Genomic DNA, 27,587 nt, shown 5'->3' with positions numbered 1-27,587 from the left:
GCCTTTGAAGTCTAGGCACCTCTTAGCTCAACTATAAACAGCTGTGCAATGGAACACGATGATGTCATCACTCCAACTGACATGCTCAGAGCAGCAGACTTCAGATAGCAGTGTGAAAACAGTCCAGCCGTGAAGACATCTACGGGACAGTTTTGAGATTTCTTCAAATGCCGTTGCCATGGCAACACAATGCTCGCCTTGAAACACGGTTTTCTCATAACTTCAGTGAAACTGCTCCAAACGCCCCAAAACTTCACAGGTTTGGTAACGATGCAGCAATCATCGCATCTAAGCGTATTATGGGGTGTCATCAAATGCCGTTGCAATGGCGACAGATCATTCGCCATCAAGTTAGTTCAGAAGTTTGCAGTTCAAATATTCTGCTGCTTTTCCAAGCCTTTTTACTTTCTTTTCTTCTCTCATCACACATTCAAGCCCCCAGTGTTCATGTATCATTTCAATCTCAAGTCTTCACTTTCTTCTTACACATTACATTTCAGCATAGCAGTTTAGCGTCAGCTTTTCAGCATAAAGCATTCCCACTAGCAATTTCTTCAGGAATTGCATTCTCTAGTATAGTAATATATTTGGTAGAAAATTGCGAAGTGGTTATTGTCATTAAACCCTAAACATTTTTTTATTTATTTGTATTATGGTATGTTTACCAAGGTGTATTACATTATAATGTTGACTATTTTATGCAACAGAGTTTATACTAATGTATAAATTAAGCATTCACTTTTTGTACTACGAATACGGTTAGCAGAGTGTCACAGAGATGATGTATATTATTGAGCACTGGAATCAAATGAAATGGACTTCTGCTAGTGACATCAGAAGCTTTAATCAGTGCTCACCCTGTCAGCTGGATGATGTCTGAGCTGATTATTGTCTGGCTATTCTGCAACATCATCCTTTACACATCAAAGCTCCATGCTAATGAGCAGCACCACTCCGCTCTTATCTTTCGGAGTGACAGTAATTACCGTGTGCTTTGATGTGCCATGGAAATCTGATGCTGCTTTCTGAAGATGATTCAAAGCTTAAACATTCACACGCCATTCAATAGAAAAATCTGGTAAAACTGATGAACCTCTATAACTACAGGCTTTTTCTAAGTGAAAAATATAACATTTACTTTGACAGCACTTGAAATCATATCATAAAAGGAAAATTAGGAAATCAATGATTTCTGATTTGAGTTTGAATGGCTACTCGCAGGGTTTTACTACATGTGAATTAAAACAAATATATGTTTTATGTTTCTTGTTCTGAACTCTTTTTTTTATTCAGAATCACTGCAGAGTGTCCAACCCGCAGTGGAGAGAGAGGTTCACTCTGAACCAGTTTGTGGACAGTCCGGACGCCCTGGAGGTGGAGCTCTGGTCTAAAGAAGGACGGAGGAGCGAGGACTGTTTGGGAGCGTGAGTCTGCATTCAGAAGCTGCCAGTGTGTTATGCCTGCAGACAATGACCTCATCAAATTATACTTTGCATTTGAATGAAGCAATTATGGAATACTCTGCCAGAATCACCATATCATCTTAGGCACTTAGGCTATAAAGACAAATTGCCATGAATTTGACCTATTCTGAAAAAAGATAATCTACTGATTTCAGTGTTTCCCACAGAATGTGATTCTATTTGTGGGGGCACCGCACCCCCCCCCCCCCCCCCCCCGGCAAGAAAAAAGCCAAATACCCCTTAACCTCCACGCATCCACCCCCCCCTCAAATAAGAAAATACATGCGAGTTCATGGCTACTGTAGACAACGTTCTTGTTGCTCTGTGTTGCGTTGTTAATGAGTGACACACCGGAGTTGAGGATCTGTGGGGTTTATTCTCCCAAAAATATAATTTACAATTTAGGCATTTAGCAGACGCCTTATTCCAGAGCGACTTACAATGACCAATTACAGTGACATTCTGCCTGGAGTAGCTGAGGGCTACGTGCCTTACTCAAGGGCACACTAGTAGTGGTGTTCCAGGCGGGATTTGAACTCGCAACCTTCCAATCATCAGCCCACCTCACTATCCATTAGACCGCCAAAATAAAAATAAAAATAAACAAAAATAATAATAACAATAGTTTTAAAAAAGAATTATGAGATCCATTTGTGGCGGACAATATTTAATTGTGGCGGCCTGCTACAAATAAATCAATTTACGGGAAACAACATTGTGTGTGTGTGTGTGTGTGTGTGTGTGTGTGTGTGTGTGTGTGTGTGTGTGTGTGTGTGTGTGTGTGTGTGTGTGTGTGTGTGTGTGTGTGTGTGTGTGTGTGTGTGTGTGTGTGTGTGTGTGTGTGTGTGTGTGTGTGTGTGTGTGTGTGTGTGTGTGTGTGTGTGTGTGTGTGTGTGTGTGTGTGTGTGTGTGTGTGTGTGTGTGTGTTCTTCTGGTTTTCGAAGGGGCCATATTATGCTCATTGTAGGTTCATATTTGTATTGTGTGCCTTTACTGTGACATGTGTCCATGCTTTATTCTTCAAAAGTGCTTTATTTATTGAACGTTCTTTTCAGTATTTGTATAAATGATTTTCCTACAATGGCCCCAATAAGCAGCTTTACTATGAAGCCCTACGTTGTTTCAATGAACAATGGGAACGATGTCGGCAGGCGTAATGATTTAAGCACAGGTTTTACAGGGATCTATTAAAATGATGCTCTCTGCACATGTGTTGGTTTTTATGCCTGTATGTGTTTACACACTATTTTGCATGCATGTGACCACGCTTGACTGCATACCTGCAACTCCATTTGTATATATGTTTGTGTTTACAGATGTGAAGTTGACCTGTCCAGGGTACCCTTTGATCAGAGACAGCTGTTAACACACACACTGGACCAGGGCAAGGGGCGCTTAGTTTTCCTGCTCACACTGAACACATGCAGCGGCGTCTCCATCTCTGACCTTTGTGCTGCGCCTCTCGATGAACCCCACGAACAAGAGAACCAGCTGGACAACTACGTCAGTACCTGTGTCTGCATATCTGACACCTTGAATCTATTTTCTAAATATGAAAGTCATGTTTTAATACATTTATAAGGAGACTTCCTGAAAAACTATCCAAAGTTTAAGAAAATAGGGTCCCAAAAACTTCACAGAAAGTATTGTAACACATAAAACTAACTTCTAAAATTGGAGAGACTTTATGCCTAACACCAAAACGTTACAAACTAAAAATCACCTTAGGCTAACCAAATATCATCAAACTAATCTAACCTAACCGAAATGTTCTGAAACAGTACTTTTCGTTAGACTAAACATTGGTTAAAAATAGGTATTTTATAATAAACTCTAACAGCTGCATACATCTCTTTTTTTAAATAGACACAGGTGAAGACATTGTTATAGTTGTATTATCACTATCTTTCCAACACTGCTGGTTTAAGATGCTTTTTACTAGTCTTGTATTTATGTACTGGGAAATAAGTTGGGAAAAGGTTACACAGTCTGTCGTTGAGCATTTTTACGACATACAGGCATTGTGGAAGATATTGCATTCAGTCAGCCCCAGGAATCTGCAATTCAACATGTTTAGATGTAATAATCAGGTTCAAATCCGAGTCAGGTCGGGGTTATTTAAGTCTAAACTGTTCCAAGGATTCTTGCGGTACTTTCTGTGTTAAAAGGGCCAAGAGATGGCAGTATTTTCCAACAACAGACTGAAGCTTGCAAAATCACTGATTTTTTTTGTGATTGTCCCTAAAGTCATGAATGCCACAGCTTCCAAAAAACTTTTTAACGCCCTTACAACATTCATCATAATTCCTTGTCCATTTAGCACTGAAGTGGGTAATATCTGTATATACTGATACTGTGGTTTTATGGTTATTCTTATATGCAAAAACATAGTTATTAAATAGACATTTATAGTCAGAATACATTTTTTTGTACATGTAATATGTCTTTAAATTTGACAATCATTGTTATTATTATTATATAATTTGTTTTACTATACTAAACATTTTGGTTTTTGTTGCCAAGATACATTTTCCAAAATTCCTAACATTTTGAGATAAAGCAGAGCCTGACTCATGTATTGTGTGATCAATCCAAAGTTAAAGGACTGTGCACAAACTAGTGTTTTCTAGTTGTCATTCATCTCCATTTGTCCCCACAGAGTTTGAAAAGTTCCCTGAAAAACCTCCGTGATGTTGGTTTCCTTCAAATAAAAGTGATCAAGGCTGCAGATTTGATGGCTGCTGATTTAAACGGTACCACACACACACACACACACACACACACATACATACATACATACATACATACATACATACATACATACATACACACACACACACACACACACACACACACAGGATCCCATGTTTTGTATATCAACGGTTAATCTGCCTGTTACATTAATCCAATCAATTAACTGTTTGGTCAATAAAATGGTAAAACTGCAATCCCGGTTGACTCTTTCCAAAACCCAGATATATTCAGTTTAATTTGATATTAAATAACTTTTTTTTTAAACTGAACATATCCATATTTGAGAGGCATTTTTGCGTGAAGAGATACTTCAACTTTTAATCCATTATTAATAAAGTTGGTGATTGTTTTTTGTGACAATAGACGAATCGGTTGATCAACTTATCGTTGCTGCTGTAGTCACACATTTTGATTTGAGTTCTCTTTGTTTTCGCATTAAAGGGACAGAGGGAGCCCAGTTTAAAATGTGTTTCTTGTTGTTCTGCAGGCAAGAGTGATCCTTTCTGTGTGCTGGAGCTGGGGAACGACAGACTGCAGTCCCAAACAATCTACAAGAGCCTCTACCCAGAGTGGAATAAAGTCTTCACATTGTCAGTTGGACTCTCATTTTCCTGCCACATTTTCTTTGTAATACAATGCATGTAGGCTGTTTGACAACAGATTGAAAAATGGGGACGTAAAAAGTGTGCTTGTTTTTGTGGACCATCTGACCTAATTTTTCTGTCTCCGCAGCCCTGTCAAAGACATTCATGAGGTTCTGGTGGTGACTATCTTTGATGAGGATGGAGACAAGGCGCCAGACTTCCTGGGAAAAGTCGCTATACCCCTGCTCTCGGTACACACTATCTCCCCGAGAGTCCATCACCCGGACAATAGACTCATCTATTTACACCCTGTGTCTAAATGAAAGTGAAGAGGGCGATAGCACTCTCTCGCGTTGAAGACTCGCTAAAATGTAATCCAGCTTGACTGACAGTCAGGTGCAGCGACGAGTTCAGCACCTGATGCCCTTTTCTGTCCCCACAGGTCCGCAGGGGACAGCAGATCACCTACCCGCTGAAGAAGGAGGACTTAGGTGGGCTGTCGAAGGGCACCATCACTCTGGACGTGGACGTTATTTTTAACCCTGTGAGTAAAAGTTCAGCCTGCAGTGATGGCTGTGAAACATGGGCCTGATTCTGTCCGCTTGTCATCGCTTCATGTCTTTTTCTTTTCTTTTAATCAGGTCAGAGCGAGTATAAGGACCTTCCAACCAAGGGAGAGAAGATTCCTGGAGGACAATCCCAAGTTTTCCAAAAAGGTTTGAAACAGTTCTGAGGATTTACTCCATAATACAGAGGTTTGGAATAATAATTTTTGTAACATACATTTAGATTTTGAAGTTTTTACAGGTGACATTTAAGCATTAAAATGTCTAAAGACAACTACTGTAGTCCTCTTATCTCTTTTCAGAAAAGGTTCAATCCTTTAGATATCTGTAATTAGAATCACGGTAGCGCGTTTTCTTTGCTCACGTTATTGCTACGTATCCTCTTAGCGTTGTGGCGAGCATTAATTGTATCTACATTTATGATACAACTTTAGATTAAGGTGTTTTTTAACTATAAATGTTAACCTGAGTAAAGATTTAGATCATCGTACGTCTCGGTCTTAAGTTTTAAGCTAAATGAGCCAAGCAAATCTTAGCACTCTATACACCAGATGATGACTGCAATTGTGGTTAAGACAACAACTCCCATGACCCCATGCTACGGGGGTAGCATGGGGTCATGTTAGTACATTTATTATCTTTGGGTCGGGTTGGTAGGACAAAACAAAGGCATCTCAAGATGAAAGACATGAAGACATTTGAGAAAAGTTTAAATGTATCAAAAATGTTTTTGATGTCTTATCAACCAATCGATGAATCATTTATCAACAAAAAGACTGAGCAGATTAATCAATAATGGTCGCAGCCCTAAACACTCACCAAAGGTTACTAGCAGGCATCAGTAAAGAGGGCAAGGGTCAGAGGTCATTGCACTTTTGACAATATCCATGTGATGCTTGGATAATTGAAAGTTCAAAGAATAACAAAAAAAGGTGAAAGACAAGCTTTTAGAACGTTACCACGTTTATTTTCAAATGGCCCTGAACCTAAAAAATGTCAGTTGTTTCCCCTAAAAAGCTACGATGGCAACTTCGCTTCGCCTGAATTGAGCTTTAATTGACCCCAACTGTGACTGAGTTTGTGTCCAGTGTCCTACTACATTAGTTTGATATACAGTGTGCAAGACAGGGTGCCTGACTGTCTGTACTTCCCACAAAGACTCATTGTTGTCAGACAATACATAGTTCGCCAATGCCAAAATTGGCTTACGCACAGAGGACTCCGATGGTAATGTGCGGGGCTTCCTTCTGTTTTAATGGCAATAAATACAAGAGAAAGGGAATATCAATAAGATGGCTTTAACTAAAAATGTATCCTCTGCTCAGAGACTTTATTTATAGGGAAACCTTTAAATGTATTGCTTTTAATCTGTAAAGCACTTTGAATCGCCACATGCTGAAAAGTGCTATATAAATAAAATTGCCTTGCCTATTAAGCATATTTAGGCAACAGCCTATACACCAACAATGAAACACATGAGCACAGACTACAGTTTCAAAAGGCAGAATAAAATCTGAGCTGACAGAAAATTCTCCTTTTTAGTTCAATACATACAGCTAAGATCACACACTACGTATGAACATAATAGGTTAATCGAATAAAAATGAAAACCATAAAGAAAATACAGGCAGTAGGCATTAAGATTCACAGTTTAAGTATTAGATTTCTGCTCCTAAAACAAAATGTGATCTTACTACAGTTTATGGAAAAGTAAGTATTTTTATCAAATCAGCTTGCCTCAATAGTAGGCCAGCTCCTCACAACACAAATGTGGACCTCATTTTACCCAAAGAAAGATTTCTCTGATCTAGAGGCAATAATGATAAACTGGGAAATCAGCTATAGCTAGCTCAGTGTCTTGTGAAGTGTTTAAATGTGTTACCTAATATATCATTCTTAATTTTAAAATGTATTGTTCTATAGTAATTATGCAAGTAACCCTATAATGGAAGACGGTTACCTTTTTTGTATCCTTATTGCTAAATCCCGGTGCATGTAATCCCCAGCCCTAATGCCAGGCTACTGTCACTATCACACTAGCTGACTGGACGTTAGTATCAACACTAAATCAGACCTCTACTTTAGGAAACATGTCTTTTATCCATTTTGTAAACTGCTGTATTTACTTGTTTTGCATGTTCATGTCGTGTCTCTTTCAGGTTCTGGCCAGGAACGTGATGCGCGTTCAGATGCTGTTCAGGGCCATCATGTCGACTCTGCACTACATCAAAAGCTGCTTCCAATGGGAGAGCGTTCAGAGGAGCCTGATAGCCTTCCTGGTGACGTGCTTTAACTCTCTTATCAAACTATCTGCATTTCCTTCTGTTTTCCCTCCGAGCTGCGGAAAAAACACAACCGCAGCCCGGCTATCCCCTACTTGAACTCTCCCAGCGAGATTCTTAATCAATGCGGTGTTGGGCTCAGCATAAAATGGAAAGGCTCGGCCCCCTTCTCTGCGTCGGAGTGGACGCTCTCAGCGCCGTGCGTCTCATGGATGCAGAGATAAGCCTCAGCTGCAGAGAGTAGCGTCCCGGTGGAGTCGAGACAGTCTATTTTTGTTCTACTTCCCTGACAACTCATTAACCCTCCGTCCAATCTGCGCTCGGTTTGATTTAGTTCCCATTATGCAGACAGGAGTCCAATTAAAAGCCTCTTTTAGAGATAAGGCTTCTTCTCCTCCTCCCATTGTTCAATATAAGTGTTAAACAAGTGCAAAGACAGAAACACAGGCCCTTGCCTTTTAAACCCTAAAGTGGATAGGGTGCTGGTCTTTTTGACATTATTTCTCTCTCAAATCTAGTTCAATTGAAAAGCCATGAAGCAAGTTGTGCATTAACTATGCAGGAAATCAGGGTCATGTAAAGTTATTTTTGTTTTTGCCGCAGACTTCCTGTAGATGGCACTGAAGTTTAGTAAAGGCGATGGATAGTGTACGCCAGCCAAGAGTAGAGTTTGTCCAATTTGCTGTGAAAATGGGAGCTGCCGCACAGAGCTGTTATCTGAACAGTAGCTGGGGTTTGAGCCATGCTTTTTATTTTGTACTTAAGTTGAGGATCACTTGAAAAATGGGACCTTTTTGCTCACAGTGAAAATATTGTTAATACATAGTTATCTCAAATTAAACAGAATTCCCAATCCTCTTCTCTAAGTTCATTAATTAATAAAAGAGTTTATAATGATGTGTAATATTGTTGTTTTACCTGACAGATCACACACTCAAGCTCAAATCATACAAGCATGAACGAACACACACACACACACACACACACACACACACACACACACACACACACACACACACACACACACACACACACACACACACACACACACACACACACACACACACATCCTCCCACTGTTTGAAAGACAGTACCATCTGTACTTGTGTTTTCACACCACACCACCACCATTTCAAGCCTCAATGAGAATAAATAAATGCCCACTTAATACCGCCACATGAGAGAAAGGAATCAAAGCTTTACTCGGGATGACAGGATAGAACCACCTGCAACATTTGCCCATTGTCAGATATGTGTGAAGACAGTCAGTGTAGTTTACCAAGGTGTATTCGGTATACTTTAAAATGTGCAAGTTATCCTAGTGAGAAGCCTCCAACCTGGCAGTAAATATACAACTTTTATAGATCACATGCTGTTGTTTCCTAATTAGTTAATTTTATTAAGGGTGGTGTGACTTGCGGTTTGATGTGACATTTGAATATCCACCCAAACCCAGACAAAATAGTCCCCCATGGGCAACGTCATCATACACAATTTGTTAGGTTGAATTCCATATTTACATTGTTTACTATCCCTTCAGGATAAGGTAATAAACATCCATTAGCACAATAAAATAGGCGATAATCCTATTGGTACATTTTGCTGATCTAAGAGATGTGTCTTTACCAGCTCTTGTTTATATCCTAGTATGCACACACCTAACATAACGTGAGTAAATAAGCTTTGTTGTAAACATAACTACTGAGTATATAATTATTCAACTCTATTTTCAATATGAACCAGGTACAATGATGATGACAGTTTAAAGCAACAGGATCTAATGAAAACGTTTATATTAAACATGTGAATCAGCATATTTTAAAGTTGGTTTAACGCGATATATTCGATGTCCGGTCCTTACAAATATTGGAGCAAGAGCATTGATCAAATAAATACCCTTGCTTTTTTTGCTGCTAAAGCCTTCCTTTGCCTATGACCAGCAGCGTATATATTCTGGTTCACTGACTGTATGGCGCTTTTAGCATCCTCCTCGAGAATTATTCCTACTAATCATCAGGAGAATGAGAAGTTATATTGTCACTACTTTAAACAATAGTGTCAGTTATTTTTTGTTATGTTCTTGGATTACCGCCGTGCCATGCAAACCCTTCCCCGAGCATTAGCCTGGAAATCCTGCTACAATCTGAAAATGTGCTACCCTCCAGTCCGGTAGCTCTCCCGACTTTAGGGTAGCCCTTGATCTTTTTTTTCTTCTCTCCGATCTGGATCACATTTCCAGAGCCCCTTTTCGCTGTCGAAGACTGTGTAATGCCTCTCAAGCTGAAATGCGCTGCAATTATGACAATCTTTATGGGCTGGGTATACATTTCCACCAAAGCGTGACTTGGCTTTCCCCCTCACCTCCAGCTCTCCCATCATCACAAAGTCCTCTCTAATAAAACCAAACCCTTTTAGTCAGGAGTTGGTTTCATCTGTTGTCCCAGGCCCTGTTCTTGGCTTGTGATAACAGACAAGAGCATGCTTGGCTCATTGCACATTAAAGCTGATGGTGGGGGTGTTGGGGGGGCTTTGAAAATGCCATCTTTTATGTCAGTTGGTGCCTCAGAGGAGAGTGATGTCTTTACCACATGTTCACTTCTATTTTTATTAGCATATCACCAACCTGTAAACCCTTTCCCCACGCCTTGTGGCACGCTGCCATGCTGGCCGGCGCTGCCTCTCTCTGACGGGATTATTTCATCGTTTCCATTTAGCCCCGCAATCGAGGCATCACACTCTTTATCCCCTAATCCATTTTAACCTGATGTCCATCACGAGTGGCATTTTAAATTTTAATAACATATTCACACACGGACTCCCTGTGGCTCCAGTGGGCCGCGGGGTCGTCTTTAATGTACACAGGATGAGAGACGTGGATCAATTAGACTTAATGTCAATGTATATACGGGGGGTGAGGGGGGGTCGCAGTGGTCGCCCCGCACAGTGTATGCAGAACAACTGAACGTAGGAACAAGGCTTTGATATGGGTGGGGTAGCCTTCATCAGCTTGACCATTGCTAATTAAATCAATAGCAGATTGGATCAACCTTTAGCTAGCGGGGGATTCAGGAACTATGGAAAATGTCTTTGGAACTTAATGAAGAGTTTGTTTCATACTCCAGACCCCCTCTGGAGCGTGACCCCACTCATGTGTGACCTCTGCCTGCAGGTGTTTCTGGTGACGGTGTGGAACTGGGAGTTCTACATGCTGCCCCTCTTCCTGGTGCTGCTCATCGCCTGGAACTACATCCAGATCCGCTCCGGGCGGGTCGCTCAGGACGAGGTGGGCATCTGGTCCTGTTCACACTCCTCTTTATTTATTTCATGTAGAAAAAGTTAATGTAGAAAGGCAGCAATGAGGCTGTAGCAACTTCTTTAGTCTTCGTCTTTTCTTCTTCTCTTTCTTTTTCTATATCTTCTTCTCATTTGTCTTCTTCTTAGTCTTCTTCTTTGTATATGTCTTCTACATCTTAGTTTTGTTCTTCTTTGTTTTCTTTTTCTTCGTGACCTGCTGGTTCCTGTTCATATATATATATATATATATATATATATATATACAGTGGGTAAAAAAAGTATTTAGTCAGCCACCAATTGTGCAAGTTCTCCCACTTAAAAAGATGAGAGAGGCCTGTAATTTTCATCCTTGGTACACCTCAACAATGAGAGACAAAATGAGAAAAAAAAATCCAGAAAATCACTGTCTGGTCTTTAATGAATTAATTGGTAAATTCCTCGGTAAAATAAGTATTTGGTCACCTACAAACAAACAAGATTTCTGGCTCTCACAGACCTGTAACTTATTCTTTAAGAGCCTCCTCTGTCCTCCACTTGTTAACTGTATTAATGGAACCTGTTTGAACTTGTTATCAGTATAAAAGACACCTGTCCACAACCTCAAACAGTCACACTCCAAACACCACTATGGCCAAGACCAAAGAGCTGTCAAAGGACACCAGAAACAAAATTGTAGAGCTGCACCAGGATGGGAAGACTGAATCTGCAATAGGTAAGCAGCTTGGTGTGAAGAAATCAACTGTGGGAGCAATTATTAGAAAATGGAAGACATACAAGACCACTGATAATCTCCCTCGATCTGGGGCTCCACGCAAGATCTCACCCCGTGGGGTCAAAATGATCACAAGAACGGTGAGCAAAAATCCCAGAACCACACGGGGGGACCTAGTCAATGACCTGCAGAGAGCTGGGACCAAAGTAACAAAGGCTACCATCAGTAACACACTACGCCGCCAGGGACTCAAATCCTGCAGTGCCAGACGTGTACCCCTGCTTAAGCCAGTACATGTCCAGGCCCGTCTGAAGTTTGCTAGAGGGCATTTAGATGATCCAGAAGAGGATTGGGAGAATGTCATATGGTCAGATGAAACCAAAATAGAACTTTTTGGTAAAAACTCAACTAGATGTGTTTGGAGGAGAAAGAATGCTGAGTTGCATCCAAAGAACACCATACCTACAGTGTGAGAAAAAGTTTTTAGAGAGTACTTGTCCATGGACAAGTGAGTTTGGCAATTTACTTGTCCGAATAAATTTTTCACTTGTCCAGAATGGACACAAATTGGGGCCACTGGAATCTTCTTCTTCTCCATCGTATTTTACATTTTCCCACGGTTTTACGACACCGCTAACGTAAGTGAGCGGTGAGATTTTACTGCATCACACATAGGGTTGGGTATCGTTTGGATTTGAACGATTCCGGTTCTGCTTTTCGATTCCAGTCATTTTCGGTTCTCGATTCCGGTTCTTTGAGAGGGTAAAAATAAGTCCCATGAAAAACTGGGAGAAAAATATATTTATGAAAACATTAAGTCAAATCTGTATTCCTATTTACAAATCACTTCATACTGTTTAATCTATTACGGTTATTGAATACAATTATATAAAAATAATCTCTGCATTGTTTATTTAGTTTTAAGTGGTGCAGTTTGAGAATGTACAATTGGCCCAGTCTCCTCTGATGTTACACTGCAACCTGCCTGTGAGACAGAGTCCAACCACACATGTTCAACGCATAGGCCTTATAATAATAATAATAATAATAATACATTATATTTATAGCCTAAGGCCTAGCGCTTTTCTACAACTCAAAGACGCTCGCACGCTTACACATGTCCTGCAATACACATGCTGCAGCTGCCCAGCTGCTCACTGTTTGTAAAAGTAAATAAATAGTATTTTAATTTCAATAATGTACTTTCTATACCCTGCTTCATAAACAATACTGACATCCCTGTGCTCCTCCGAGTCTGGGGGTCCGGGGATGTGAGGAAAGCGCTAGGACACAGGGAGGCTGCTACACTTCATAAATGAAATGGCGGTCAATATTAACAACACAGGAGCTAAAACGCTTAATAACCTTCATTACGCGTTAAAGAAAGAACATAAGAAAGTTTGACAAAGATGAGGCTGTTAAACGGGCAGCAGATCCGCTGTGTGTAGAAAGAGAGAGAGACGTTGAGCCGCACCGTGCAGCGATCAGCTGATACGGAGCATAGAGAGAGAGAGAGCTACGGTCCGCGGGGCTCGGCCTCCTGTCCTCACAACTCTTATCAATCCCGGGACCGGACAATTGTTATTTCTTGTTCCTACTCGGAACCGAGTTTTGCTTCCCAACTCTGCCACTGTGCTACACTTCCCGCCCCGCCCCCGTCTAACTGTACAGAAAGCGGCGAGATGCATTTCCTTAGGAATCGACAAGCAGAACCGAAACTAACATTTCTAAACGAACAATGGTGGACACGTACAATTTGCGAATGAGTTCTGCCTTTTGTAAAATGAATTTATCAATAATTTTTCAATAAATCAGGGCGAAAAACGTCACTTGTCCGCCGGACAAGTCAATTGAAAGATCTACTTGTCCGATATTGTAAATAACACGTCCCGGACGGTGGGACGTGTACTTTTTCGCACACTGACCTACTGTGAAACATGGGGGTGGAAACATCATGCTTTGGGGCTGTTTTTCTGCAAAGGGACCAGGACGACTGATCCGTGTAAAGGAAAGAATGAATGGGGCCATGTATCGTGAGATTTTGAGTGACAACCTCCTTCCATCAGCAAGGGCATTGAAGATGAAACGTGGCTGGGTCTTTCAGCATGACAATGATCCCAAACACACCGCCCGGGCAATGAAGGAGTGGCTTCGTAAGAAGCATTTCAAGGTCCTGGAGTGGCCTAGCCAGTCTCCAGATCTCAACCACATAGAAAATCTTTGGAGGGAGTTGAAAGTCTGTGTTGCCCAGCGTCAGTGCCAAAACATCACTGCTGTAGAGGAGATCTGCATGGAGGAATGGGCCAAATACTTATTTTACAACATAATTTGCAAATAAATTATTTAAAAATCAGACAATGTGATTTTCTGGATTTTTTTTTTCTCATTTTGTCTCTCGTAGTTGAGGTATACCTAGGATGAAAATTACAGGCCTCTCTCATCTTTTTAAGTGGGAGAACTTGCACAATTGGTGGCTGACTAAATACTTTTTTGCCCCACTGTATGTATGTATGTGTGTGTATGTATGTATATATGTATATATATATATATATATATATATATATATATATATATATATATATATATATATATATATATATATATATTTTTTTTTTATAAAAAAAAAACAGAACGTGGTGAGTCCTGCGCAGCTTTGTAAGCCTTCTTCTGTTTCTGTCATGTTCTTCTTTGTCGTCTTCATAATCATCTATCTTCTATGTCTTTGTCTTCTCCTTTGTTTTCTTCCTCTTCTTCCTCTTCTTTTTCTATGTCTTCTTCCTATCATTTAACTGTTATTCTACGGACGAAAAGTTTATTATTCCGCCGGTATTTTGGCCCTCTTCTCCTCCCGCATTGAACATCGCAGAAACTCTGTTCAAACATCAAAACGTTCAGCTTGGTTGGGAATCGATGGCTATTACTTTTCTCGTTCATAACTTTCATAATTCCAGAGATACATCCCATAATACATCACATTTTTAACATTGAAGTCAATGGAGAAAATCTTCAGACTTCAACAAATCTTCATGCAATTCAACTGCTAACTGTTCATTCATACTTTCACTCAGACACCTCATTCCAACTTTAAAATGTTACACATCTTTCTGACATTATTCGTGTTAAACAACTTTTAAATCTGATTCTTACTTTTAGAGATATTAAACATTGTTCAGACCTTGTTTTAGAGGTTTTCTTCACATTTTAACATTAACTAGAGTGTGTGATGTCACAGCTAGAGTGGAGGACAGCTTGAAATTCGCATTCATATTTCTTTTTAAAACTGCCATAATTCCCAAACCCTACATTCTTGAGATAACGATAAAAAAATAAAATAAACGGTAACAAAGGACTATTTGTCTTAGCGGATGCATGTCAATTTAAATCAATACATACAACTATTTTTTAAATAAATAAAATCATTTTCTAAATCCACAAAAGCATTTCAATTATGGGAGTCATAACGTTCAGCCGTGAAGACATCTTCGGGATAGTTTTGAGATTTCTTCAAATGCCGTTGCCATGGCAACACAATGCTCGCCTTGAAACACGGTTTTCTCATAACTTCAGTGAAAATACTCCAAACAGCCCAGAACTTCACAGGTTTGGTAACGATGCAGCCATCAACGCATCTAAGCGTAGTATGGGGTGTCATCAAATGCCGTTGCCATGGCGATGGTCCACTCGCCATGAAACACGATGTGGTTGTAAGTCCCATCGACACGATCCAATCGTCCCCCAATCTTCACTTGTATATCACCGGTCCATGCCTCAACAGCTCTACGCCAAATCTGAGATCTCACCATATGCCGTTTCCATGGAAACGCATCCCTCGCCATAAAACATGATGTCGCTATAACTCCTATGAAAATGTTCAAAAAGTGCTCAAACTTCACATGTGTGCTAACAGTCCAGCCGTGAAGACATCTACGGGACCGTTTTGAGTTTTCTTCAAATGCCGTTGCCATGGCAACACAATGCTCACCTTGAAACACGGTTTTCTCATAACTTCAGTGAAACTGCTCCAAACGCCCCAAAACTTCACAGGTTTGGTAATGATGCAGCCATCAACGCATCTAAGCGTATTATGGGGTGTCATCATATGCCGTTGCCATGGCGACAGATCATTCGCCATCAAGTTAGTTCAGAAGTTTGCAGTTCAAATATTCTGCTGCTTTTCCAAGCCTTTTTACTTTCTTTTCTTCTCTCATCACACATTCAAGCCCCCAGTGTTCATGTATCATTTCAATCTCAAGTCTTCACTTTCTTCTTACACATTACATTTCAGCATAGCAGTTTAGAGTCAGCTTTTCAGCATAAAGCATTCCCACTAGCAATTTCTTCAGGAATTGCATTCTCTAGTTCATCTCGTTCTTCTTTGTCATCTGTGTCATCTTCTACTTTGTCTTTTCTTATTCTTCTATGTCTTTATCTTCCCCTCTACCCTCTTCGTTGTCTTTGTCTTTTTCTTCTGGACCTGTTGGCTCCTGTTCACATTTAATATCCTATGTATCTATAAGTTGTACAAAGACTCAGGTCGTTGTGAATCTGGAGCGGCTTCGTAGGACTTCTCCTTGTTTTTCTTCCTCTCCCTCTGCAGTGACCTACTGCTACCTGTTCACACTTCATTTATTGTTGAAAAACGATCACCTCAAACCCATTTTTCTCTCAAAATTAAAAAGCTGCTATGTTTCCATAGCAACCAGCTGCACCAAGCTACATAATAATAAAATAACACATAATACAGAGAAACCTCGCTGAATAGACTAATGCAACTTATCATTATAGCCTAAGCTAATTTGCAGTACACGGCTTTCTTCTTTTCCCAGTCCGCCTCTAGTTATTGTCCTGAATCCTTCCTCTTCTTCACTGTAATTGGTCTGTTGCCCTCTTCTCGTTGAGACTAAGTTTTTATGCCTCTGCTCTGTAAAAGGTCACAGCTCAGTGTTTTTCCCCCCACTGTGACCACTATCCGTTTTACAAAGAAAAAAAGACGTAACATCTTGTATGTGCTCAGTTTGTAGAAGCAGTACACACCATAGGTTATAGCAAATAACATACACACTGTGCAATTCAGACAACAATGTGCTTCATTTTACTGTTAAAGAGGCCCTCAAATGCTTTCTTGAGTTGTCCCTTTCCTGTAGTGTGATATATAGGTATTGGTGCAATGTTCTGTAAAGGCTTAAATCCCTGTGTTCCCTCAAGAGGGAGTATCTCTCATACACACTCCCCCCTGCCTGAAACACCTCCATTGGACTACTTTGATTACTTCCATAACATAGTGACATCATAATGGAACACACATGCTATTGGCTAGCTCTCCAACATATCAGATATCAGATCAGATCGGTTAAGGGGCAGGACATCTCCAAGCGGTTGACCAATCACAATAGAGCCGGTCAGTTTGAGCATTTCATTCATATACGAATAATCATATGACGGCAATAGGGGAACTTGAAGACATAAAAAAATATTCTTTACTGAGCCAGAAAAGGGATTTTTATTCAGAGAAATACCTCTAACTTTAGCTTTACGGATTTAATCCTTGAAATGTTGATAGTATCTAAGAAAATATTACATTTCAATACTTTAAAAGTATAAGTTTACAAAACAATATGCAAAAACGATATATTATATGATTTTAGAAGTCATCTTTTCTGTACGGAAATCTTAAAAAAAAAAAATCCAATACACATTCTAATGTCAGAGAATATTCAGATGTCTTTATCGTCAATTCTGGACTTCTCTATCGGAACGTCTTTTCCCCTTTTGTTAGATTACATAAAGATATTGATGTATCATGTTCTGGTATAGACGTGTGATTTATCTCACCTTCGGTTGCCGTGGTGCGTTGTGAACAAAGACCAACACGGCCTGCTGTCAGTCAGCTGTCCTGCAGAGTGTTTGTGAGGCTGACCCCAGGTCAGCCTGACCCCTGCAGTCTGTCACAGGACGACCCCACCAGCACACTGGAGTTAATGCAGAGTCCCAGCGTCAACATGAGACTAAGTCCATAATGTAGAAAAGATCCTCAGCTTTATAATACAGCTGCTGTTTCATTTTCAGGACAATATGGATGTGGGGGATGATGAAGAGGATGATGAGAAGGTATGTACCTGTGTTTCTTTTGTTTGCAGTTCTTTAAATTTAAGCATCTGTATTTTCTGATGAAAAGAACGGAAGTTTATTTTTGACAGATTCCTATGATCTATGATTTTGGGCTCTTCATTCAGTACTAAATCTTCAGATGCATTTTGATTCTTGACAACCACAAGATTTTAAAAAGACGTTTCGGGCTTAATGAAGACCTCACTGACCCGTTTCCAAATGTCACGACACATTCATATGCTAATAGAGAGGTGGGCGGGGGGGAGGTTCTGCTGCATTTGGGAAAGTCCCTGAGCTTAACATGCCATATAATACCAACAATATGGAACTAATGACAGCACTTAGACATGCTTTTTCAAAGCTCATTGGAAATCTGGTGTTCAAAGTATAACAATGCTTTTTAGTCAATGAAATATTCCTTTAGTTTATTTTAGACGTTTTGAATGGTCTGGCGTAAAGTGGTTCTCAAACTGTCTTCAGTGGGAACATGACCCTGAACTGGTTGAAGTAGTTCAGCGCAGTGAGGGGGCTGATTGATATTTGACTATTCGTCTTACAGAGACTGATGGTCACCATGAATATCCCAGGTTTGATCCCCTCCGCAGCTCCTTTCCCAGGCCCGTCCCCAGCCTCTGGGTGGCATGGAGCCAGCGACCCCTCCGTGTCTCTGAGCAGATGCGAACGGACATCACAGAGATTACATAGTGATAAAGACCATGGCTTTGGCCAGTAAACAGTCCCCCGATAACCAGCGCCCGCAGACCCCAGGCTCCCCTCTCTTCATCCTCTAACCCTCCTTCAGTCTCCCCATGTTTGATGTGGACATGTAGCTGTGTCTCTACAGATCTGTGCACTGAGAGCCAGACTTCAGGCACAGTCTCCTCCTGTTTACTCTATAGCCATCCTCCCTCCTGGGATCTGGACGAGCCTGAGAACGGTGCCTCTTCTCTTTCAAAATGTGTAGTCCAGTCCCACTCTGAAGAGCATTCAATTCACAGCCAGTGAAGCTGAGAATCTGCCTTTACATTCTGCAGACTGTTCGGTGTCTTTCTCTGAGACAAATATACTTAAAGTACCAAAAGTAATAACACTTAATATGCCAATTTTATAATCAAATATACGATATGTTGCTATGATAGTTATTGATGTATTAATGACGTGTTAATCAAGATGTAACTGTGGAACTCAATCTAATGAGTTTGTATACAGCAGGGTATCTTGTGAATCTAATCCAGGTGTAACTAAAGTCCTATTTAAGTTTTCATCATGTTTTTATTATTATTCCATATCTGTAAAGTAATTAACGAAATGAAGGTAGTGCATTAATGTAATTGGGTAGAAGTACAAAGTAGCATTTTAAATTTAAAAAAATCCCAAGTTAAGTACAAGGAGCGCAAAATTGTACTTGTATCTATACTTCAAATGTTTTACTTATATTTAATTAATGTTTTCATATATTAATGTTCCTAAAATACGTATGTGATACCACATCTTGTATACAAGGGCAGTGTAAATGGTTAATCAATATATACCCCGATAAAACAACTAAAACAGCAAATAAGAGCAGCAAACACACCCTTCCCATTATACACCGTTTATAAACTTCTGATCCTTTTTGGTTTAACTGTAGGAGTCGGAGAGAAAAGGGCTGATGGATAAAATCCACATGATCCAAGACACCATCATCACTCTTCAAACCCTGCTGGATGGGATCGCTAACTTTGGGGAGAGGATTAAAAAGTAAGAATTTACCAAACCACCATGAATCACAGCTCATTATCTGTATTTGCTTTCAGCTCAAATGTCTTGAATCACAATATGAAATGGATTAAAAGCTTCTCCTGTATAAAGTCTGCATTAGAGGGGCCACAGCCACGTGTTTTTATTACAACAAGTACTGTATTTTACAGACAAAGATGAAATTAAGTTGGAATACTTACTGATGATTTATCTTTTTAGCACTTTCAACTGGTCGGTGCCATTCCTGTCCGGCCTGGCTATCCTCATTTTTGTCACTGCAACAATCCTCACATACTACGTCCCTGTTCGATACGTGGTTCTAATATGGGGTGAGTATCAAACACAGTTTATTAAGTTGTATGTTGATCTGTCTGTTGGCCTTTATTTAAACAAAGTAAAATATGTCCTTTATCATGTTTTGATTGTCTATAAGATGTATAGCATCCCAGGAATATTTGCTGCTTATATTTTCTTGCTGTTGAGTCCCTTCCCCATTATCTCCTTAATATTAGCTGCTTATAATGTACTGAATGAGTTAAGGCAGATCTTAATGGTGTTAAAAGTATTACAGCCTAAGAAGTGAAAGTAAAAGAAGAATAAAGGCTGCAGCAGTAATATTTCTCGGACGGCGTGATCCTCATCTGCAGGTATTTGTTTGTGTGGAAACAAAGAGCGCAGCCACAAGAGACTAGCGTTAATGATACGTTGGGTGTGAATTTCTGTTTTAGGCATCAATAAATTCACCAAGAAATTACGGAACCCGTACAGCATCGACAACAATGAAGTGGTTGATTTCCTGTCGAGGGTGCCTTCAGATGTGCAGAAGGTAAGCCGGTCAGGAAGCCCAAAATCCCCGAGCCCCGCTGCGCTGTGCCTCGCGCTAAAACAACTCCCAGGCATTCTTCCCCCTTGTCTGTATAATTAGCTTCATCTGTATAATTATGTAGCCCGTATAATTTCTGTTGTGTTTTTGGTCGTGATACATCCCTGGTGGAGGTCTGCTGCTTTAGCTGCTTTGCAGGGCAAGCTGTTCCCAGGCTGCCTCCTGTATGAACTCCCCCCCCCCCCCCCCCCCCCCCCCCCCCCACCCCCCACCCCCCCAGCAGGAGCAGAATATAGATATCTCCTCCAACTCGCATACACCCACGGCTAAACATTCTACAGTCTAAACGTTCTGAGTTCAAAATGTTTTTTGTATAGAAGTATTATCAGTATGAAGATTGACTTTCCTTCTGACTCTTATATTAGAGATATTATATTATTTTATTTATTTCTAACAAATACATGTAAGAGCATTTTTATGTTGTTTGTTAACACTGATCCAATTTAAGTTAAATACTATTGACTAGTACTACAATACTGCATCATATCAGCATAGCATTCATTTGTGTGTTAATAGTAACTGTAGGTTCAAAATAAATGTATAATTAATCATATTTGAAATATAAAACAGTAGAAGTATAAAGTAGCATCAAATGGCATACAAAGCATGACAAAAAGCTGCTTGAGTAAATCACTCAATAAAATGTTCTTGTGACATTCCAACACTGGTAATCTAAATAAAATAAAAAATCACTTTTACGCTTGATTTCATTTTTCAACAGCAGTGCCAACAATAAAACCATTATGGACACACTAGTCGTGGTATGTTGAAAATTTGTCTAAGGCCAATTTAAAGTATGAGACATTTACAAAAGATCTGTTGGCATTCTCCCTTCTTGTATCCTCTTTCCTTTCTTTATTTTCTCTTTTTACCCGCTGTTGTCTCTCCTCCTCATCCTCTCTGTGTCTATCCTTTTCCCTTTAAGTCGTTTGACCCCATTTGCCTCCTCCCTGTCCTTCTTGAATGCCCTTGGGCCTCTGGGTTTCATGACGGAGACTCTCTAGCTTCTCGGCCAGCCACTGTTATTTCTGTCGATGCATGACTTTGGTCGTCCTGCTCAGTAGTGGTAGTTCTCCCTTGTAACGTGGTGCAGGAATTAGTTAGCATTTTACCCCTTTCTATTCCCTTGTTTTGAAATCAACAGTTATTTTTTTGCGTATTAGATGCCTGAAGTAACATCTGTGGTTACCTTAAGAGATGTTCAGGTTTTGTTCTAACATTGTGATGTAGTTTGTTTATAGCCTAACATTAGCTGCCTTTAGCTTAGCAGTGGTAGTTTGTTTATAGCCTAACATTAGCTGCCTTTAGCTTAGCAGTGGTAGTCTGTTTATAGCCTAACATTAGCTGCCTTTAGCTTAGCAGTGGTAGTTTGTTTATAGCCTAACATTAGCTGCCTTTAGCTTAGCAGTGGTAGTCTGTTTATAGCCTAACATTAGCTGCCTTTAGCTTAGCAGTGGTAGTTTGTTTATAGCCTAACATTAGCTGCCTTTAGCTTAGCAGTGGAAGTCTGTTTAAAGCCTGACATTAGCTTTTTGGTTCTGCTGATTGCATATATGCTTTAAAAAAAATCATAAAGTGGTGTTACTTTTTGATGTGAAGACGATCCTTCGTAAAAAAACGAGTTAGTATCATAAACGTGTGTTTCTCAGATCCTTTTTCTCCAATAGGCTATTCCAAAATCCAATGGAAAAATACCATTAGACTTTTTTATGAATTGCGCCCTTGAGATGCTAACTTCTGAATCGGCCTACAAAAATACGTCATAAGTCTGCAAAACTCTATTGAAAATGTTATCTGTTTTGCAATGAATAAAAGCTCTACAAAATGGAGAGAAATAAAGGATTATTGTTATAAAAAATAAGAACAACACTTAAGTTGCCCTGGTTTTACAGTGACTCATGTTCGTATTCCCTGCAGGTTCAGTACAGTGAGAGGAGAGGCAGCAGGAAGAAGAAACTCTTGTAGTTCCTCCTCAAAAACTGTTCCCAGACGACCTGCATGTCTCTGGGTGTGTGGTAGGTTTGAATCTAAATCAGATGTGGTGATACACGGCGCACCAAACAGACCCTTCAACCAAAGAACTCCTTTTGAGGACCCCGCAGCAGTGACGGAGGAGACATTTGTTATTTAATTTCCAAAGATTGTATGTACAGTTTTTTTCTTTTAGATAATCAGAAGCTGCTTTATTTTATATATTGCATGGCCCCAGGTTATGTTTTCCTAAAACCAGCAGAAATATCAGTTTGTATTATATAGAATGTATGTGCTGGGTGTGTAACATTTGTTCGATATTTTTATGTTATTTACACTGAAAATGTGCTGACTTCCAAAATGGAATAATCATCTAATGGTGAACAAAGTTGCTGTTGCTGAAATGAAAGTACATTTAATTATGGGTTACTTTTTATGGGTTACGAGTCATCATAAGAAATGTTCTTGGAAAATGGTTATATTTTAAAGTGCATGGTATTTGTGGTTTAAAAGAATATGATGAATTTCCGGTTTGAATGATTAAGGCTTTCTTATGTTCATATTATGCTGGCCCTGAAAGTCAATAACAAATTTCACAAAACACAACCACAATTCAGAAAACCCAACAACATTAACAGAAACAGGAAAAGGGAGGTAGTCTTTGAAATGGATTCCTTTGCTGATTTAGATGCGTTTGTCAGTCTAAGCAAAGGATGATACTTCGTATTTAGGGCAAAGACTGGCCCACATATCCCATAATGCCCAGTGGTGGCTAATTGCTTACGTTTGCTGAGGAGTTGACGCTTTTTTTTTTAATGTTACTTTTTGAGGAATCCATGTCCAATACGTACCTACATGTTTCGGTTATAGCAAATGTTGTCGTTTTTCTCCATTGCTGCGGTGTTTTTTGAAATCTCGTGTTTTCAAAAAATGTTGTCTTTGAAAATGTTGTGTTTCGACCATCAGGGCCACCGTACCATACAGCAACATTGATTAGTAGCAAATATTCTGCATCATATCCTTTTTGTTTCTTTCATTTACCTTCTTTGAAAATGGATAAATGGCTATTGTGTAAAACATTGACTGACTGATTTTACTTTAACGTGACATTATGAACTTATTTTTACATGCAAAGATGATTCCTTACATTTAGTGTTTCATTCAATCTACATAAAGGATGATTGTACTCTGTTGTATTTTACTCTTTGCTTCTGAGTGGGTTGGGGCCAGATCTGTACACACGCAACTTTATTTATTAACGACAATCACAAATGAATACTTTTGTTTCTCATTTTGGACAGCAATAAATGCAAAGTTTGGGTATATTCCTGCCTCTGTGTCTCTGCTCTCTCTTTGAATTCTCCTGCACGCTGTTTTGATCCTCTCCATGCTCCCGTGCTGCAGGATTGTGGGCATCTAACAACACCGTTTCAAAGCCCCCCTCTCTTCATTAGGCTTTCATGAAGCGAGGCGAGGCTGTGCGAGACCTCACCGGCACCCGGGCTCCCCGCTGTGTTGATGGCCCTTGGGCGTCGCCACAAGCGGGAGGACCTCAGCGACCTCATCTCAGCTGCTGCGACGAGACGCCTGCAGCCAGCCTCCTATCAAGCACAGCAGCCAGACAAAGCTCCGGTACCGGGCTACACACCGTTCAGGAGCAGGAGGAGGGTTTTAAAAAGCAGCCACAAGCAACAACAGCCGCACCAATTTAGGGATTGGAGAATTGGAATAGTTAAGATGTTTGCGTTCAGAGTAATACCCTGGGATTTATGGCTTTTAAGTCGGAGCGCGTGGGCTCCCATTCAGCAGCCTCCTAAATGAGTAAAACAAGTGGAAAACTGATCACGTGAAATACAATAGGAATCCCATAATGTTTGTGCTGTATTATTATAGTGCACATGAAAGTATTTCATAATGGACCTGATACACATCTTACACAGATCTAAAACAATTTGATGATTTCTCCAATTGTTCCCAGGACAGAGGGTGGGGAATGTGGCAGACGCTGACCTGTATAGCTCTTCATCTAGTTAATGTTGACTTAAGTATTCAATATTAATAACTCGCTGTCAAGGACACTGCAAGGACATCTCAACTTGACACTTATAGGCCCAGCATGAATATGTATAGGCAGTGAGACGCTTCAAAATTACCAAGTGAAATCACGGTTCACACGTGGGGACTAATGTGATGTGGCACATGCATTCTGATGAGCCACAAAAACAGTGGCTGATAGGTCTCAAAAGACTTGTTATAACTCAATGTCGGACCTGAGAACGTGTGTGTGTGTGTGTGTGTGTGTGTGTGTGTGTGTGTGTGTGTGTGTGTGTGTGTGTGTGTGAGAGACACCTAACCCTATTATCAGTTGTCGCCAAAAACATAGATTTGAGGGTGTATGTCCCTAATTTACTGCTTAGTTTGAAGGCCACTTTCATATAGGTAAGATGTGTCGCCAGACATTTTCTTATTTGAGGTTATATTTGCAAGTAACTTTGTGAGAAATCACTGTGTTCTCTCGCACAAAATCGTTTTGAATCTCCACTGACAATCAGATCTGTCGGCTGTTGGTAGCCTCAGGCTCTTCGGGATCAAGGGCTTTGATGTTGGCCTGCTCCGGGACACCACAGTCGCCCCACAGCCTCTGGGCAGCAACCCAGCAAGTATACACACTTCGCCCGTGATTTACCTGGACCTAGACTCCCTGAAGGATTGTTCACACTATGGAGAGTGGTGGGGGGTCCACATGGTCAAAATCAAGCTCATTATTAATATTAAACATTGTTGAACAATGGATAAAACTACAATTAGAGTAAAAAAAAGAAAATAAAGTAATAGCCTATGGAGAAATGTTTTGGAAATTGTTGATAAAAGACAAGTTAAAACTGGTTAAAACGCATCACAGTTAATGGTTAATGCTGCACATTTAACCCAGCTGTATTTCTAGCTGTCGATAAATATGAATTTGTTCCTGGATTGCAATGGCTTCTGACGTAGTTGTCAGACCCCACAGCTCTATCAGATGAACTCAGGTAGGGGCAACTTCTTGTTCGAAAACACCTGTCATGTTACAAATGTGCTCATCTCAATATAACAACTGGATGTTATTGAACCATTAATAATAAAATGTGATCACTTTACAATAGTTATTTCATTTCATTTAACACTCCATATTTAGTTTTTTGAGTTTCCAGTTGTAGGGTATTATTTTTGCAAAAGCTGGACCTTTCTTTAACATCATCAATTAGGCCTAGTTTAGCTAACATCAACCATGTGTCTATGGCTTAATGTTTCAACCAACTCCATTATTGTATCCTTCGATTTCAGTCAAATGGTAAATGGACTGTACTTTATATAGCGCTTTATCCTGTCTTTAAGACCCCTCAAAGCGCTTTACATACTACATGTCATTCACCCATTCATACAGGGCAGTGTATCTTACTCTAGGACCTAACATTGACGCATTCACACACCGTTGGCCATGCCATCTAGAGCAACTCAGGGTTAAGTATCTTGCCCAAGGATACATCAAGATGTTGACTGCAGTCAATTAGACATTACTTTTAGTTAGTTTCTATTTGGATACTTTAAACTTACTTTCAACAATACATTGCTTTGAACTAACTTGTCAACACTTGTATTCATCTATTTTTGGCAGAGGTGGGGACTCGAGTCACATTGACTCGAGTCAGACTCAAGTCGCATATTTTTGGACTTGAGACTTGCTTGACTAACATTGATAAAAGACTTGACTTGACTTTGACTTGGTATTCATGACTTGAGACTTGACTTAAGCTTGAGACAGATGACTTGAAAGGACTTGACTTTTTAAAATTAAATATTTGCGTTTGTTTTTGTGTTGAGATATTACATTTAGTTTTTTCGAAACGTGATTGGGTGATTAATAGTGCCGTGCACGCAAACCTGGCAACCCACTAGAAGGCAGGAGTGTCAGTTAACATGGCAGCAGCTAGCGTTACTCCAAAAATAGTCAAGTTTGGATTCAAGGATTATGTTGTTGATGACGCTAATAAGATGAGAACAGCGGTCTGCAGCATAAAGATTAGTGACACGACCACCACAACATCCAACTTAATTCGTCACTACAAAAAACCACATGCGTGCGTGCATGTGTTGTGTTAGCTAGAAAGCTAACGTTAAGTTTAAGCTACGTTAGACTTGGTTTCAAATCGATTAAGCATTGCAAAGAGAAGACAAAACGGTAAATGAACACTAGAACCGCCAAGGGATTCATTTTTGACTAACCCCAATACTGATGGGGTGTCGAGAGAGAGAGAGGAAAAGAGATGCCTCGTTTATTTCCCCTGTGTTATTATCAGAAGTTACTGTGAACTTTTGAATAATGTAGTTCATCTACTTTTAGTAGTTTGTTTAAATGTTTTAATTATGTTGTTTTTGTTTGTAGAAGTGCATCATTCCTTGAATTATTGTAAAATGAATCTGAACTTTTTGATCTGTTATGATGATAAATTGAAGCAATTTCTAAATGAACCCAATTAAGTGAGTTTTAAATCGTCCTACTTAGTTTATAAGGAAATTATGAAGAGGAACAATTTAAATGATTTGAAAATGATATCTATGTAGTTGCTGACGCTGTTGGCGGTTCTAGTGTTAACAGAAATTTAAATTAAATATGTGTAATGGCAAATGCCATATGATTTTCTTACCTGGAAGTCTGCCTTTTTGAACAGACTTTTTGAGTCCTAGCTATATTGTCTGCAGTTCTAGGGTTAATATGAATCTAATATGATTGTCATCGGTCTAAATTAGATTTCAAATGATTAACTGTGTATGTAATGAAGATCATAGGGTGGGTTGAATCAATTTTCATAACCACTGTCTTTTAACTGATTTTAAATGCGGAAACTGAGCTTATTCATCAGAACTTCGTATGACTTGACTTGACTTGACTTGCTTGACCTGAGCAATGACTTGACTTGACTCTCATCACGGTGACTTGGGACTTGCTTGATACTTGTAGGTCAAGACTTGAGACTTGCTTATGACTTGGACATGTAGGACTTACTCCCACCTCTGCTACTGTCCTACTAGGGCATTGCGTTCCAAGAATACAGGGTTGTTGGTTGTTCCTAGTCACTAAAAGTACAATGGGAGCCAGAGCCTTTTCTTATCAAGCTCCACATTTGTGGAATCAGATTCAAGTTTGTGTTCGGGCGGCAGACACCCTATCCGTTTTTAAGAGTGGTCTTAA

The 27,587-nt window shown here is 39.9% G+C and overlaps 1 protein-coding gene across 2 annotated transcripts in view; it reads left to right on the top strand.

Annotated features, from left to right (window-relative positions):
* Positions 1-23,682, top strand: part of mctp2b (multiple C2 domains, transmembrane 2b) — a 65,219-nt gene extending 41,537 nt beyond the window's left edge. For both annotated transcript variants that reach the window (XM_079663978.1, XM_079663977.1), the window contains 14 exons: positions 1,294-1,424; positions 2,780-2,966; positions 4,123-4,216; positions 4,705-4,807; positions 4,950-5,052; positions 5,244-5,345; positions 5,443-5,517; positions 7,527-7,646; positions 10,819-10,932; positions 17,722-17,763; positions 19,394-19,503; positions 19,723-19,832; positions 20,232-20,329; positions 22,304-23,682. In XM_079663978.1, coding sequence (XP_079520104.1) covers positions 1,294-1,424; positions 2,780-2,966; positions 4,123-4,216; positions 4,705-4,807; positions 4,950-5,052; positions 5,244-5,345; positions 5,443-5,517; positions 7,527-7,646; positions 10,819-10,932; positions 17,722-17,763; positions 19,394-19,503; positions 19,723-19,832; positions 20,232-20,329; positions 22,304-22,351 — 1,437 coding nt within the window. In that variant the 3' untranslated portion in view covers positions 22,352-23,682. The remainder of the gene's footprint in view (positions 1-1,293; positions 1,425-2,779; positions 2,967-4,122; positions 4,217-4,704; positions 4,808-4,949; positions 5,053-5,243; positions 5,346-5,442; positions 5,518-7,526; positions 7,647-10,818; positions 10,933-17,721; positions 17,764-19,393; positions 19,504-19,722; positions 19,833-20,231; positions 20,330-22,303) is intronic.
* The last annotated feature ends 3,905 nt before the right edge of the window (positions 23,683-27,587 follow it).

The sequence above is a fragment of the Notothenia rossii genome, assembly GCF_949606895.1.
Source record: "Notothenia rossii genome assembly, chromosome: 2".
In the NCBI taxonomy this organism is placed as follows: Eukaryota; Metazoa; Chordata; class Actinopteri; order Perciformes; family Nototheniidae; genus Notothenia; species Notothenia rossii.
This window is presented reverse-complemented; position numbering and strand designations above follow the sequence as displayed.